This window comes from Nymphalis io, chromosome Z (assembly GCF_905147045.1).
Source record: "Nymphalis io chromosome Z, ilAglIoxx1.1, whole genome shotgun sequence".
In the NCBI taxonomy this organism is placed as follows: Eukaryota; Metazoa; Arthropoda; class Insecta; order Lepidoptera; family Nymphalidae; genus Nymphalis; species Nymphalis io.
Window position 1 is genome coordinate 13,974,128 of NC_065918.1, and position 14,998 is coordinate 13,989,125.

Consider the following 14,998-nt stretch of genomic DNA (forward strand, 5'->3'; position numbering starts at 1 on the left):
CCGATGCATAGGGCATATGATATATGACCATCCTTATCCGCTGCCATAGTGGAGTATCCCAGAATCTTCGTGAGGTATAGGTTTTCCTCCTAACAACACTGGGAAGGGAGGTGGTCGCCTTCAGTGGATTAGTCGAGACGTCACCCAAGGTGAACCCGTAGGAAGTAAAGCCCTGACCAATCCTTAGACATAATAGAAGATTTACATAACCACTGATACGTAAACACTTTATAGTTTTTGATTATTAATTAACAAATTCGAATTATTATATTTTTTTCACATAAGAATGATTCCCCCTGGCGTATTGAATTTTTTTAATAATCTAGCAATCTATTTCAAATTTAAATTCATAGAACTCTTTTTTTTTTAATTTCTAAAAATTATATTTCAGGCTATCGAGAAATACGCCAAAGTACCCAACGGCTACACATCCATCTCGAACGTGAAATCGACAAAACCGGTATACCGGGACATGATGGAATCATTTTTCATGTCTGAGACCCTCAAATATTTATACCTCCTATTCAGTGAAGACAGGTACCTCATCGACCTTAATAAATACGTCATCAATACCGAGGCTCACCCATTGCCTATCCACAAGAACTAATGCCGACACGTACGGAACCCATTTGAAATATGCAGAGCTTCAATGACAAGAAAAATATCTTATATATCATATGTAGCCAGTTTTAAGAATTATTGTTTCTAATAAGCGTTTATCATATTCATTCTTATATTTACAAAACAAACATTTTGTTTGTCCACGCTTGAAATTCTTTCATGTCGGATACAATTATAGTTTTAACTCAGTTTCATTTTTAAATTATTGTGGTAAAAGTTTAATATTTATTTTTATCATAAATGTAACTTAAAATCGCAATTTATCATAATAAATAGTGTACGTAATCAAATTTATTATACGTAACTAAATAGTTCTCGTCAATAATCGATCTGTACAATATACATAGTAGAATATAATAGAAGTTCTGTTAGGTCAATAATTATGCTGTGGGCTGGTGTTACATTTTAATTAAAATAAATTCCTCATATAAAAAGTCTAACAACTTCATACTGGATGGTCTTAAATTGAATAAAATCCATTTCTATAGAATTTATACAAATTTCAAATTAATAATTGTTAAACTCAAAAGACTTATTAACATCTTATTAATAATCAGTTTATGATTGCAGTCAGTGAACCCGACCATAGCAAACATAAACTGATAAATATTTGTAATGGGTTGACTTACCCACTTCATGGATGGACGGCTCCATGCATTGAGTTACCTACATTGAACACGTTTCAAATTACTCGACAAATAATATTTTTTAAAATTAATATTGAAATTTAGCTGAATTGAATTACTTTATAATTATGATTATAATATATAATATATGATTATATGATGTAGAATGAAGCTCGTGTACGTTCTATTGAAATGGATTAATATAATTAAGTCCCGTATGCTAGTGTAAAGGATTAGCGGTCGCTTAATTAAAATGCTATGATCACAAAGTTTTTTAATTACATGTATGTATGTATTTTTTTGTTTTAGTTAATTCGGCGCCGGGTCCAATTATTATGCTTCTTATATTTCAGAAATGCATATATTTATTTAATATTAATTATATACATAATACGTTATATATTTAGTTACACGCTATGATATAAACTCACAACTTATATATATATTTTTAATTATTGATACTAAGTGCTAGTAACTATTGTTACAACGTTGGCTCGTTCACAATTTAAGTATAATTTTATAGACTATGCCAGTACTATTATTATTTTTTAGTCTAATTGGCATTATATAACAACAATATATAAGTCTGAAATCTAGTGAAAATCACAAAATTGTAGAAATTCTTAAAAAATTATATGCCAAAAACAAAAGTCCCTTCATTATTTTTATATATAAGAATTAATTTTCGAAACAATCTTGTTGAAATTAGATTAAGCATAACAGTGAATTATTTATAATTAATATAATTTTTTCTATATAAAAGAGATGCGATCTCGTAATATGCCACCCATTAATGAGCTTAGCTTATTATATATTAATATGTAAATATATGTTCCTAGTATCTTAACTATGAAATATTTATTATTTAAATCGATATGAGTTCAAGAGACAATTCCATAGTCAAAATATAACAATACTATAATATATATACTTATGTTTTAGTAAGAAATTTTCCCGGACAAAATTACCTTTAACTATTTAGTTAAACAATATAGGAGGGTTTTGTTCCTGAAAGTGTGCCATCTCGATAAAGATAATTTTTCATCACTATCAATGGAAAAATATTTTTAAAGGTGTTGCCAGTTAATGCTTTAACCCAGGAAGATTTCTAACTCTAACATCAATAACGCTACAGTAGAAAATATTACTCTATGCAATTTAACGCACAGAACTAATACGTGTTAACTATTAAATTGGTGTCTATTTATCATAAAGTTATATTCATGTACTCAATATTAATATTCTGATAAGACTTAATTATTGAAAATGTTCAGTTTTTTTATATTAATATGCCTGTGGTTGAATTCTGCTGCTTAGATTGTGTTGGTTTAGCATCCAGTGTTTGTGACGAATTCATTCTGGAACAGTTTGTTACGCGTACGGTTTTATGACGTCAGACGAAGCATTGAAATTTAACTATCGAAAAAGCTTGTTTGATAAACATCTTTGTTGCACGTGGTCAGCTTATCAGGTTTTTGCGCTTTTTTATTATTTAAATTTATGGATATTGATTTTAATTGTACTCACGCTCTAAGTTGACGAGCTAAAAGAATTGCTATCGTGCTTCGTAAGCGAAAAAGAGATTAGTTTCAGTGAAATTAGTCTAAATATTGTGTACAACATAAATATATATTTGCGAACATTTTCAACATTTCCATATATATAGGGCTCTTCAAGCCGATCACAATGAATGTTAATATATTACTATTATATTTTTTCTTATGTACTTCATAATTCATATACATTTGACGTTATGCTAATAGGTGTTAATGTTACGTTGTCGTTTTTATTTTCCAAGTTATTACTTAGATAGGTTATATTAGATTTAATGATTTTGTATTTTTTTATCTGTATATTTTGTTTGTGCAATATTTTGTATTCCGATGCATTTTTTTAAATAGTGCATTTAGAATAATTTCAGACAAAATTTTCTACTAAGCAATTATCCTTTTTAATTAATATGTTTAGTTAGGTATACTTTTTTATAAATAAAAAAAAAACTGCATGATGCATTGATATTATACCAAAAAAAATTGATATATAATTTTGATATATATACGAGTATTTTGGCCTAAGTCTGCTATTATAAATATTTTATATAATTTATTAAAAAATAGATAAAGTAATAATAAGTTACCAAAAAAATCTAGTTCGGTTATATATTTTGTTCTTAAGTATATCTTAGTAAGTCAATTTACACTATCAGTGGTTTTACTAATTATTATTCACCGGTTGTATTCCTTAATGTGTATTCAGGCTCAAGGGTATTTTCAGTTTTTTTTAATATCCTCGAAGTACACATCACACATACACAGCGCAGTTTTTAATATAATGATTGTAACGCACCTACACCATCATTTCAAAGGTTGTATTAATATCCTTCGAGCCTCTGAATCTTGTACACTTATTAGGTAATTTTATTTGTCTTATATTTTTATTTCATACAAGAAATTTTAAAGCTCTGTATTTGACATTGGATGGACATGGAGTATACTGTATGGGACAGGGTTTGACATTGCTTGTGGATGTCTTAATAATTGTATGATTATATTTGAAATTGTAAAAACTTACGGCGATATGTACTGCTTACAGAAGAAATAATTCATGTAGGCATTTAAATGAATTAGTTATTTCAATCTGTGCGATAATAAATACTGTCTATGGATACTGAGTCATTTATGATGTCTATGACTGGCATGTTCCATTGTACTCTCATGTTCTAGGATAGAATATGTCCTCGAAACTGAGATTTTACACAATTTCCTTTACGTAAACATTAAAGATATGTTTATTGTTGCAATATAAAAATTGGGTCCTTTGTCTGGCGACCTTGTTATAATGGTTTTTATAGCCTATTTACAATATTAAATATTTTTGACAAATATTTGCTTATGGTTGTGTCAAATTCATAGCAATTCATATTTGCCAAATCTTTAAAAAAATGCTGTCTCGAGTATTATAGAACAAGCAATAAAAAATAATATTAGATATTTGTAACTTAAATGGTTAATATAATTAAATTATTATGTGAATAAGTATTCATTCGATATGAAGTTTATTTCACATTATTTGTGATTACTTAAACACAAGTAAATGGTAATGTGTCATGTAATGGAACACACTTGTACTTGAAAACGGTTTAAAAAAAGCTACATAATTATAAATATAATCTACTACAATATACTCTCAACTTCTATCTATTTTGCAATAATCATAATTTGTAAAAGAATAATAGTTATATTGATGTTTTCTTTTAAATATCCACAGAATATAATATTTATCTAAATTACTCATAGTCATGTTATATTATTTAACTATTGTATACTCATTTTTGTTATTTACAGTTAATGTGATTCATATCTTTTGTATAATACTTTACCATTTTATCCTCTGTATATTTTAATCTGCACTAAATAAAATTGTTCAAAAATGTTATTGATTTATTTAAAAAAAAACACCTTTTACATTTTCCATACATTTATTTATCAGTACAAAATGTGTACATATTTAAAAATATATAATACTTTTTTCCTTACCGAGTGACAGACTCCAAAAGTGGACGGAGACTGATGAGATTCAATTGTTGTTTTGGTAAAGTTAATTTGAAAACGAAACGCATCATACAATGTATGAAATATTAAAAGTATAATAGAATAATCAAGTAACAAATTTCTCAGCACCTAACACTGAAATGTATCAATCTAATTAAGGATTGAGTTTTAATACTAAACATTACATAAAGTTAAATACAAAAATATATAAATCTTATCACAAAAATTGAGGTTTTAGTTGGAATGTCAGTGATTAATTGCAAAATTCCAAAGTTACATTTCTTGAACATACTCATGCTTTTGGCACAAAAATAAGTACAAAAATAGAGCTTAATCTCAAAGTTCATACAAATGCATAATTATGTTATATCAAAATTAAAATAATTTGTTTGTGTCCTGTACTTGTTGATATGTTATGCAAGATTTAATGAACAAATGGTAAATTTTAATACAAAGAACATTTTAAGGCGAAATTTTGACAGTATGCTCTTAGTGTTTCCCCTCATCCCGTCTCTGTATTTGTCAAAACTTAATTGTAATACAATATTGAATTACTTCTAATAACTTAATCTAGGTCACTGTATGGTCTCACTTAATGAGTAGGGTATATATGTAGAGATGCATACATATGTCTCACTGAAGGATATATGAAGACCAATCATTATCTACAATAAGATATTTGTCAAATTTAAGAATCAATAAATGGATATGTACAATATATAATTAATATCATAATCAGCTTTGTTTGATGCAGAGTAATTCATAGGGAACTGTTATTAATTCTTATGGAATGTTGTATAAAGATTATGAATGGTATACAATTTAAAGATTGTCCATCTACAAAATATACCCCTTATACAAATATATGATAGAAATAACTAAATTAATGGCAGCTTACATGAGCACACAATCACAACATTGCAATGTATAGTATAGGCATTTAATTCCACAGTCTTCTTCCTCGACTGTGGATGCAGTAGACCGAGTCTTATGAGGTGGTGGGGATCTAAGGAACACACTGTCCACGTTATCACCTAATTTGTCTTTTTCTGTCTTTGTGTTTGAAGAGCTTTTGTCTATTTCATTGTTTTCAAGGTAATCTTTATCTGGTTTTTTTCCATTATCATTTGCATCTCCAGATGCCTCCTGAAATAAATACATATTTTTTAACAATATTAGGCTTATATTGTATTGACATTACTATTTTTCTATATATATATTCTCGATTTATCATTAAAACAATTTTTGAAGTTACTATTAAAACTCGAATAAAAATAATTTATTTGATTTGAAAATAAATAAATAAGGAACATATATAAACCTTTCGGTCTTCTTTATCACTCTTAATAAATTCTTGTTTTTCTTCTGAATTTGTGCTCACAATATCAGGTGGAAGTTCAGATGCTGCTGCAACCCCTGCACCCGCAACAACTACCGGAATATGACCACTGTGTTGAGGAACCAATAGGTCGGATTCTTCTTCTTTCTTCTTCAAATGAGTCAGCTGGCTAGAGGAATCTCCCGACATGCTTTAAAAAAATACGAATAATGTAAACACAAAGTTTGCTTCTGTAGATAATGTAAAATTTGCACGAATAATAAATCAAATCTTCACTCATGAGATTTCACGTATGTATCTTGAGTGATTAAATTTCGCCTCGTAAGTGACACTGGGCAATAAAAAAAAGTAAACAATAGCCACTGATGGAAATTATAAAAGTAATCATATTACTGCATTGTAAGTCAATTCACCTTGCTAAAGCGACAGATTCTTTCTGTTCTCTTTGCTCCACAAGTGATAAACGACGCCATTTGCTTATGATTGTTTCAAAATTGTTGTTTTCTTGCATTTTGGTTTGTGACAAACACAAACTCACCAAAGAGGTTTTGTTTTGATTTGTAATTATAAATGAAACAATGTATAACAAAGGATATATATTTTTAAATAACTAAATAAATGAATAGACTAATGCTTAAGCAAGCAAGGTAAGTTCTTTAATTCAATTTCAAACCTTATTTTCAAAAAATAGCAAATAAAAACTTATTTTGAAACTTTTGTGTTGTACCTACTTCTACTTCTTTCAATTTAGCTTTTGCCTTTCAAACAAGCTGCCACCGAGACGTGACCTTCATCTTAGTTTTATAGCAATGTTACCAATTCAAAATATATATATAAAAATTCTAATAAATTATATACTTTATTTATAGTTTTTATATATTATGTTAAATTATTATTTCACGAAACGTTTTTTATTCTAGGAAAAACACAAATATCATATTTTCTTAATATTTTGCTTACATAATAAATACCTTTGCCTCTACGATGATGAATTGAAAAAAAATTAAAATGTTATACAAAATGATATAAACGATTATACTTATTGAATAGAAAACAATAGCTTTTATTTATTATTAAAACTAATATGTCAAATTAAAGTGCAACTAGGCAGAGAAACAAAATATAAATATACTTACAAATTGTACATAGATGGCGCTCGGTCACCAGTACGTTCATTTTTGTGGGAATTATAAACCAATTCCTTATGCTTATTTCGTTTTTTACCGGGTAACCATATTATACCAAAAGTTGACGATTTATTATTTCTTGATGGCTGATAAGATGACCCATAACTTTTGGGAGAAGCAGTCGCAACTGTTGGTAGTTTGCCACCGGAAGCTAATGCGGAGCCCAGTTTTGGAGTGCTTTTTCCGATATGGCCAGTATACCCACTTTTTCCGGTAGGAACAGTGCTCACTTTCTTCATTATTGGTGCCAGCTTAAGAAGTTATCTAAATAACATTAAAAAGAAAGAAAATTATAAATTATATGATAGTGAAAATTTATAATAGGTTGCCTTCCGATATTAAGATGCTTAATAGGTTGCCTTATTTAAGATTTAAGAAAAAATTACACGACTGGTTGGTTGACAAATGTTTTTACGTTGTAAAAGAATTCCTGCGAAAAATATTTGACATTTATTTATTTATCATTTTAAAAGTTTTATTTTAATGAAGAATTATAATTATGTCTTATGGCCTATAATTTAATTGCAAAATGTATATTGTGACTTGTACCCTTATAATAAAATGAAATGAAATATAATGTAATGTAATGCCTTGTAATTAAGTTAAAATAATTTTAATTTATAATTTAAGGTTAAATATTTGCATGTCATAAATATAGTGATTAAACATGTATATTATGTTTAAAGCAAATAAATAAATTCAATTCGAATTGAATCGTCAAAATCAATCATCTTTTTCAACTCGTTTTAGTTTAAAAAAACGATAGTCGCATGACAATCTTGGATCATATCGACATATTTATGAAATGAATCATATATACATACTTATGTTGCTCAACAAATGTAATAATGCTCAATTAAAAATACATTAATATCGATTTTTTAATTGACAAATAACATTTTCGGTACGAATACTATAAATGCAAAATTATTTTTGTTGGGTTGTGCTAACTTGACGCAGTAGTGGAAATATTTATCGATATGAATTTTATGTATATATATATAAGAGTATAATCTTTATTACGGCAATATGAACGGCTTCAAATCCGCAGGGTCTACTGAACCCGTACTAGGTAATTATTCCGAAACCCGTCAAGAGGCAGCGTTGTAAAATGAGTCATGGATCGATCTTCTTTTCAAAAAGAGTCCACCAGCTGTGCGCAATATATATTTCAAAGAATAACACTAAGCTAGCATTAAATGTTGCGGTTCGGGAAATGTTAAGAAAGCTGGTATGTTTTCGGCGCGTTTCGCTTGTAAAATCTATAAAATGTATTTGATCATATTTATTTATTACATATTCGGGTAAAATCGAAACAAAGTTGAGTTTTAAAGTATACTTTGTTCTATTTCAAAACATAATCCACTTTTATTCCTTATTTAATTAGAATATGATTTTTTAACCGGATTTTATAACAAATATCAAATGCTTTATAATTATTTTTATGTATTTTAATATTAACTCGACAAAGTGGAAATGTTTCTAATAATAATATTATACAACATGCCGGCAATATTGTGTCTGATCGTGACCAAATTATGAAGATCGTCGAAGAGTTTTACAGGGTCCTGTATACCTCAAAAATACCGCAATCGATACAAGATGCGACGGACCCCAGAGCTTGTCTTGCCTATACTCACCTACGGTGCCGAAATATGGACGCTTACTAAGCATAGCATGCACAAAATAAAAGTGGCACAAAGGGCGATAGAGCGTGCTATGCTAGGCATCTCCTTTGTTGATCGTGTACCAAACGCGGAAATCCGACGAAAGACGAAAGTCGAAGATATTGGGAAGCGTATCACGAGGTTAAAGTGGAGATGGGCTGGATACTTGGCCAGACGAGAAGACGGAAGGTGGACTAAAGTCGTCACGGAGTGGTGGCCTAGAGAAGCAAAAAGGCCAGTGGGCAGACCACCTGCCCGATGGTCAGACGATTTTAGGAAAATGGCGGGTGCTCAATGGATGCGACTAGCACGGGACCGGGAGAATTGGCGCGCCTGTGAGGAGGCCTATGTCCAGCAGTGGCTAAATATGGGCTGAATATGATGATGATGATATACAATAAGGGTAGGTTGTAAATATTATAACACCTAATCGATGATAAGGTAAGAAATTTCATAGTAGGTATGTTATTTTTGTTATTATACCTATACAGGTACATTCTATTAAATTTAAACACTATCAGTCTTATTTATAAAAGTCGATTAGTTGTTTAGTTAAACAGTGCTTCTGAACTCGTTCTTTTTGTCATTATTGATTTGACTTTCGAAATTTAAAAAAAACACACATAATTGTTTAACTAATAACCCGCTTAACAACGTAAACGCCGCTTATTTAAAAGTAGAATATTTGTATATAGATTGGTAAAAATATAGACAAACAGTTAAATATCGTTTTCTCCTCCGTTTGTCAACCTCAATTATTTTTAGGTTGACAGCTATTGACGAGCTTTAGTGTTATCAATAAAATTAATTTTGTTAGAGAAAAAATAAAATATTCGAAACATATTTTATGATTTTGGTCATATTTCTATCACCAAGCAAATACTAGTCTATTATTAAAAAATTAAAATGTAAAACATTTTAAAACGTCTATTTTTTTTATTACTGATAAAAGTAAGTCATAGTATAAATAAATAAACTTTATGATTTTGTATACTAAGAACTCGTGCATATATTGAAATTAAATATTGCAATAAAGTGTTAGAAAAAAAGTATTTTGCTCGATAAATGGCGCTTGAATATAAATATTTGTACCACAAACACAAATACAAGTCGCCTGACTACATGATATTATATTGAGTGAGATATCAGAAAACGGGAAATATACGAGTTCTAATCTTTAAATCTTGTGAGCGTTTATGTAAATTTTTCCTTGCAAACTTTTACAAGTCGATGCACCACTACAGAGGGCGAATTTGAAATTCTGTGAGACAAGCATCTAGTTATTAGTTTTAAGAAATATTTCTACATAGTTTCAGATGAATCCGCCATAGGAATACGTTTTATTGATATAAGACATACGGTTCTATACATGATCCCAGAAAGCGTTCAAATGGTTGCTAAATTAAGAAAAATATATCTAGAGGAACGCTTGGGTGCAAAACGTTATTTTACAATTACTAAGTTTATGGATGATTACACACCTTGGGAAATGGGAATTAAACTATCGCCTCTTGGCATTTTTTTACAGAAAGTTTCAAACAGCTCATGATAAAAATCGCCGGTTCTACTTAAGTCAGGGTATTTCTTTTCAATCTAATTTAACAATCAATAAATAAGTGTTCTAATTATATGCTGAAATAAGAATTTTGATTGGATTTGATTTATTAAAAAGACTTGAAAAACATAGGTTTCGATCTATTGTACGAAATAAATATCACTTTGCCTTAGCTAGTAGATATTTTATTACCGATTCCGTATATTATTATATTTTATAGATTCGGTGATAATTTTTTTTAAGAATTTGCAAATTTACTTAATACAAATAAATTAGCACGGGTCAGGTCACTGACCTGAGCTAATGAATTATTATTACGCAAAATTCTGAGTTATATTATTTTTGTAACATTTAATTAATATTCTACTAATGAGTGTACATATAACGGTTTTACTTTATAATAATTAATAAATCTTAGAATAAAAACATTTTTAATTCAAAAGAGAATTCGATGGTGACAAGAAAAACTGTTCTAGCATTTTAAAGACTCCGCTCGGTGATGTTGTCTTGGCCATATGAACCAAAAGCAACCAATCCATTAAAAAAACAAAAAATTAAATTGACATACTTTAAAAAGTTAGCTGTATAATTGAAACGTAATATTCAAAAACAATTTTATTATTTTACAAAATCTTGATTTGGAAAAAAAACATTGAAATGTAATACAATATATGTTTGATATAAATAATATTAATTAATCTTGAGTTAGAGACCAAATTAATATAAAATATAATGTTCATGAATGACAATGAATTGAATAAATATTTATTTTGTTAGAATCAAAAAATCTTTTCACTTTCACTTCGTTTTTAGGTTTTAAAGGGATATATATAGGGAGAAAATATTTTAATTTTAAACATTTGATCTTCAAGTAATGCTTATTGCTTGTTAATAATATGCTATTATTGTATAAAGGGTGGAAGGTATGGATTTTTCCTCAAGCTTAAGTGAAGGCTGTTTACGTATAGGGCTTCGTCATATATTATGGCTTCGAAGTAAATTTTCGAAATTTGAATTTGAAACTTCGGTCTCATTCGGACGACAAAAGACGATTGTCTAAGCTTAGAATTTACAGAAGTATTTAAAAAAATTCTGTTCTGATAAAAAAATTTAATATATTATGATATTATTTCGACAAAAAACTATTCATTTAAAAAACACGTTTTGTATTATATTCTCAACGGTTCGTCATCTCATGAACGTATCTTGTTTTTGCACGACTTCTTAACTTTGTGAAATTTAATGACTTGAAAAATTTCTCTGTCTGATTTAATTTAATACGTATTGCTTACAAAGTGATATTGACTTTAAAAATTATGAATACTTAGTATAATTTTTTTGAATAAATATTTCTATATTTAAATGAAGTAGATACATAACTGATAAAAAGTAGTGATCTTTTTATAAAATTTCAGGTAATTTTATTTTACATAGGTATTACTATTTTATTACATTTTTTTACATACGTATAGGGATGCAAAGTCATTTTTCAAAAATAATATTATGTTTACCTTTACATTGATATAAAATCTTAACATGTACATTCTATATAAATTATATTGGCTTCAGAAACCTTGAAAATGTTTCCGTCTCGGTGGCTAGCAGGATTGATAACTCCAAAATAAAGAATCTCACTGTAGCGCACTTTGGCATAGCATCGACTTCAAAGAGAGAGCTAAGGAACTATGCGGAGAACGCACGTTCTATGCAATGACGACACCACATACGGCGAAGTCTGGTTTCCGCCGACATAGCAATCGTATAACTGGTATGGAGCGAAAGAGTCATTGGTTAGAATCCCATTGTCTGAGTTTTGCAGGTTTTGCATGTTTTTGATGTTATTGCTATACTTGCATATAAAACCCGGTCGAAATTACGAATAATTTTGATGACGAAGCACGGACGACTTAAAATTTCGTCTGCACGATTCAGGGTTCTTGGGTTATTGATAAAAAATCATTAATTTCTGAGTACCATTATTTCACGCGTTTATTCAAAACAAATAAACATTTTCTAATAAAATATATTTTTTATTTATATTATAGTTCCGATGTTTAAGAGTTGCAATATGAACGAGGTACACATTACTTCCACATCCAGTTCTAAGCTGAGCTTAATTATCAGTAGACCTTAATTTATTTCAAACTTTAAAGTTTAGCCAATCGGATAAGGACAATCTCACCGGATATATATTTTAATAGATAAACTAAGTACTCGTATAAGCCATTCCGTATAATGCCAAGGCTCTGTGAATCATAGGATAGCCGTTTTAGTTATCCCTTCTAAAATATAACCTAAACATTAGCTATGTTGCTTTTATTAAGTTTTACACTGACACCTGTAAATCTTACTTCATTCGTCCCCCGTAAAATGTTGGTAACCGACTTTTTTGATCTACAACTTTGATGCGTGCTTCATTGAATTCTTATAATTTTTACGTGTAAAGTCGCATATCACTTTTTGATATTTAACGACCATTTTATCCGGTGAGTTTCAAGTTAGTTCTTACTAATGTTGTGATATTCTGTAAGAACTAACTTTGTAACTTACTTGTGACATCATGAAAACGAATTACGTTCAAACGCATTGTAATTATTGTCGCGTGTATATTAATTTTTTTAATATAATTATAGGCAATGTTGCATATCACATTCAAACATTTCACGATCGTGTTATACGATGAGTTTCGAATTTTCTCTTACAGAAAAATTACTGGCTGTTGTTTTATTTGCACATCTCGAACGCGAGGCGTCGTGGTAGAGCTCTGTTATATTGGTATATAGTCACTATTTTGGACATGTCTACTGTCCACCCGAAATTTGTTGTCACGAATTATTACAAAAATAAAATATACATATTTGTGTCATGGGCCATATACAACAACATAAAAAATTCACTATAAATTATAAAATCATTGAATATATTTTCTATAAAATGAGTATTATAGTTTTATGAAATCATTAATTATTGTGCTGTAAACATGTGTTGATATTTATATTCAGAGGAATATATAATATAATTTGTTTTAATATATTAATTTGTTATTTTATTATGTTATGTTAATGGCAGCTTAGAATTTTAATATTTAATTTTAAGAATATTTTGCTTATTTTATTACTGCTTCGTCTATTTTTCGATGACATTATTTTTGTGTATATGCCAACGGTGTTTCAAATAATGAAATTAATTCGATACACTTAACTTACCTTTGTGATTTACCTAAAATTACCAAACTAGAACGCTTCGATTGTAGCTAAACACGCGTTAAGCCGTCATATGGTAAATGTATATTAGTACCACATACAAAATTAAACGGGTATACGAACTTAGCGGTACAAAAATTCTCTACAAAGTATAACGGTAAATCACTAAAGCGTATTTCTGTATATATGTTATGATCGCACATGCGTACGCGACGGTTCGAGGTCTAACGAAAACTGGTAAACTGACTCGTATCAAGATTCAAGTATTGACCAATATAAAATATTATACAAACAAATAAGTAGCTTGTTATTATACACATTAGAGACGTATTTAGTGTGCATTTATTACGCTTGTTAAATTTCAAGTCGTGACTGTACGACTAAATTATTTTAACAGTTTGAAGGTATAGAATTGCTCATTTGAATTTTCCAATGGATTATATAGCTATTATAACTAAAATATAAAAATAGTTTTTACTTTGAAAATTAAGAATTTCATTTGAATTCAATATTGAATCAGATTAAAAATAGGCAATACGTATCATGTATTTTTAAGATCAAAATAATTAATTAAGTAGGTAACTAAAACTGTGACTTCCGTCTTCTGGCAAAGTGCAAGCTAATCTTGATCGTCTCAGAAGTATCTCGAAAGTATCAAACATGTGAGCCAAGATAAGACCCTGACCTTTCAAATCAAAACAATGACCTGGGAGCCGAAGCTAACACTAAGGAAGTGCCTGGTTAAGATATTTCACAATGAGCCCTCCACACCTGAAGTATCGTAAGCTATTACGAAATTATGCTTCGTCTTTGTTGGAATATTAACTAATGCGATATGGTCCTGCATTCAGCTTTCGTATTTAATTTATTTTACGCAAGATTGCGTCATTCTATAAGGAATCCAATGATAATAAGTGTACAGTTTCGGATGTAAGGGTCAATTTGTCGTGACTAACTTAAATTGATTCACTAATAACTGGTTCTTGGGTTATCGTTTCTGTATTATGTACTTAGTTATTTATAAAAGTTTATTATTTAAGAAGATTTCATGCTAGCAAAGCTAAATATTTTATTGATTATTATATATGTTAACATAAAATATATCCTTAAATTAATTGATATAGTTTATTGTTTTACAGCGTCTTTATATAAAATAGTTATTAAAAATGTATATTCTAAGAATATATTTTAATTCAAAGTGATAGTTGTTATAAATTATTGTGATATGTTTTTTTTTATCCAATCTCAT

The 14,998-nt window shown here is 28.9% G+C and overlaps 2 protein-coding genes across 9 annotated transcripts in view; one reads left to right on the forward strand and one right to left on the reverse strand.

The window, feature by feature from the left end:
* The window catches only part of LOC126780489 (endoplasmic reticulum mannosyl-oligosaccharide 1,2-alpha-mannosidase), a 29,544-nt gene extending 25,007 nt beyond the window's left edge, over positions 1–4,537 (forward strand). For all 4 annotated transcript variants that reach the window (XM_050505038.1, XM_050505037.1, XM_050505036.1 and 1 more), the window contains one exon: positions 392–4,537. In XM_050505038.1, the coding sequence (XP_050360995.1) occupies positions 392–607 (216 nt within the window). In that variant the 3' untranslated portion in view covers positions 608–4,537. The remainder of the gene's footprint in view (positions 1–391) is intronic.
* Positions 4,538–4,706: 169 nt separating this feature from the next.
* On the reverse strand, positions 4,707–13,966 carry LOC126780525 (uncharacterized). Of its 5 annotated transcripts, none has more exons than XM_050505093.1 (4): positions 13,766–13,966; positions 7,274–7,588; positions 6,120–6,327; positions 4,707–5,944 (listed from the first exon to the last, which is right to left on the reverse strand). In XM_050505093.1, exons 2-4 carry the CDS (start codon positions 7,561–7,563, stop codon positions 5,693–5,695), a joined length of 750 nt encoding a protein of 249 aa, XP_050361050.1. In that variant the 5' UTR covers positions 7,564–7,588; positions 13,766–13,966; the 3' UTR covers positions 4,707–5,692. The 5 variants fall into 5 exon arrangements, with proteins under 5 accessions (XP_050361050.1, XP_050361049.1, XP_050361053.1 ...); XM_050505092.1 differs by having other exon boundaries at positions 13,753–13,966; XM_050505096.1 differs by lacking the exons at positions 7,274–7,588; positions 13,766–13,966 and adding an exon at positions 6,869–6,929.
* Positions 13,967–14,998: the final 1,032 nt, after the last annotated feature.

Excerpts from the sequence above, each read along its gene's own strand:
- LOC126780525 (XM_050505093.1), bottom strand. The coding sequence starts at position 7,563 with ATGAAGAAAGTGAGCACTGTTCCTACCGGAAAAAGTGGGTATACTGGC. Across the intron at positions 6,328-7,273 it reads GCGCCATCTATGTACAATTT|CATGTCGGGAGATTCCTCTA; the intron begins GTAAGTATATTT and ends ATTTTTTTAAAG. Across the intron at positions 5,945-6,119 it reads GTGATAAAGAAGACCGAAAG|GAGGCATCTGGAGATGCAAA; the intron begins GTTTATATATGT and ends TATTTATTTCAG.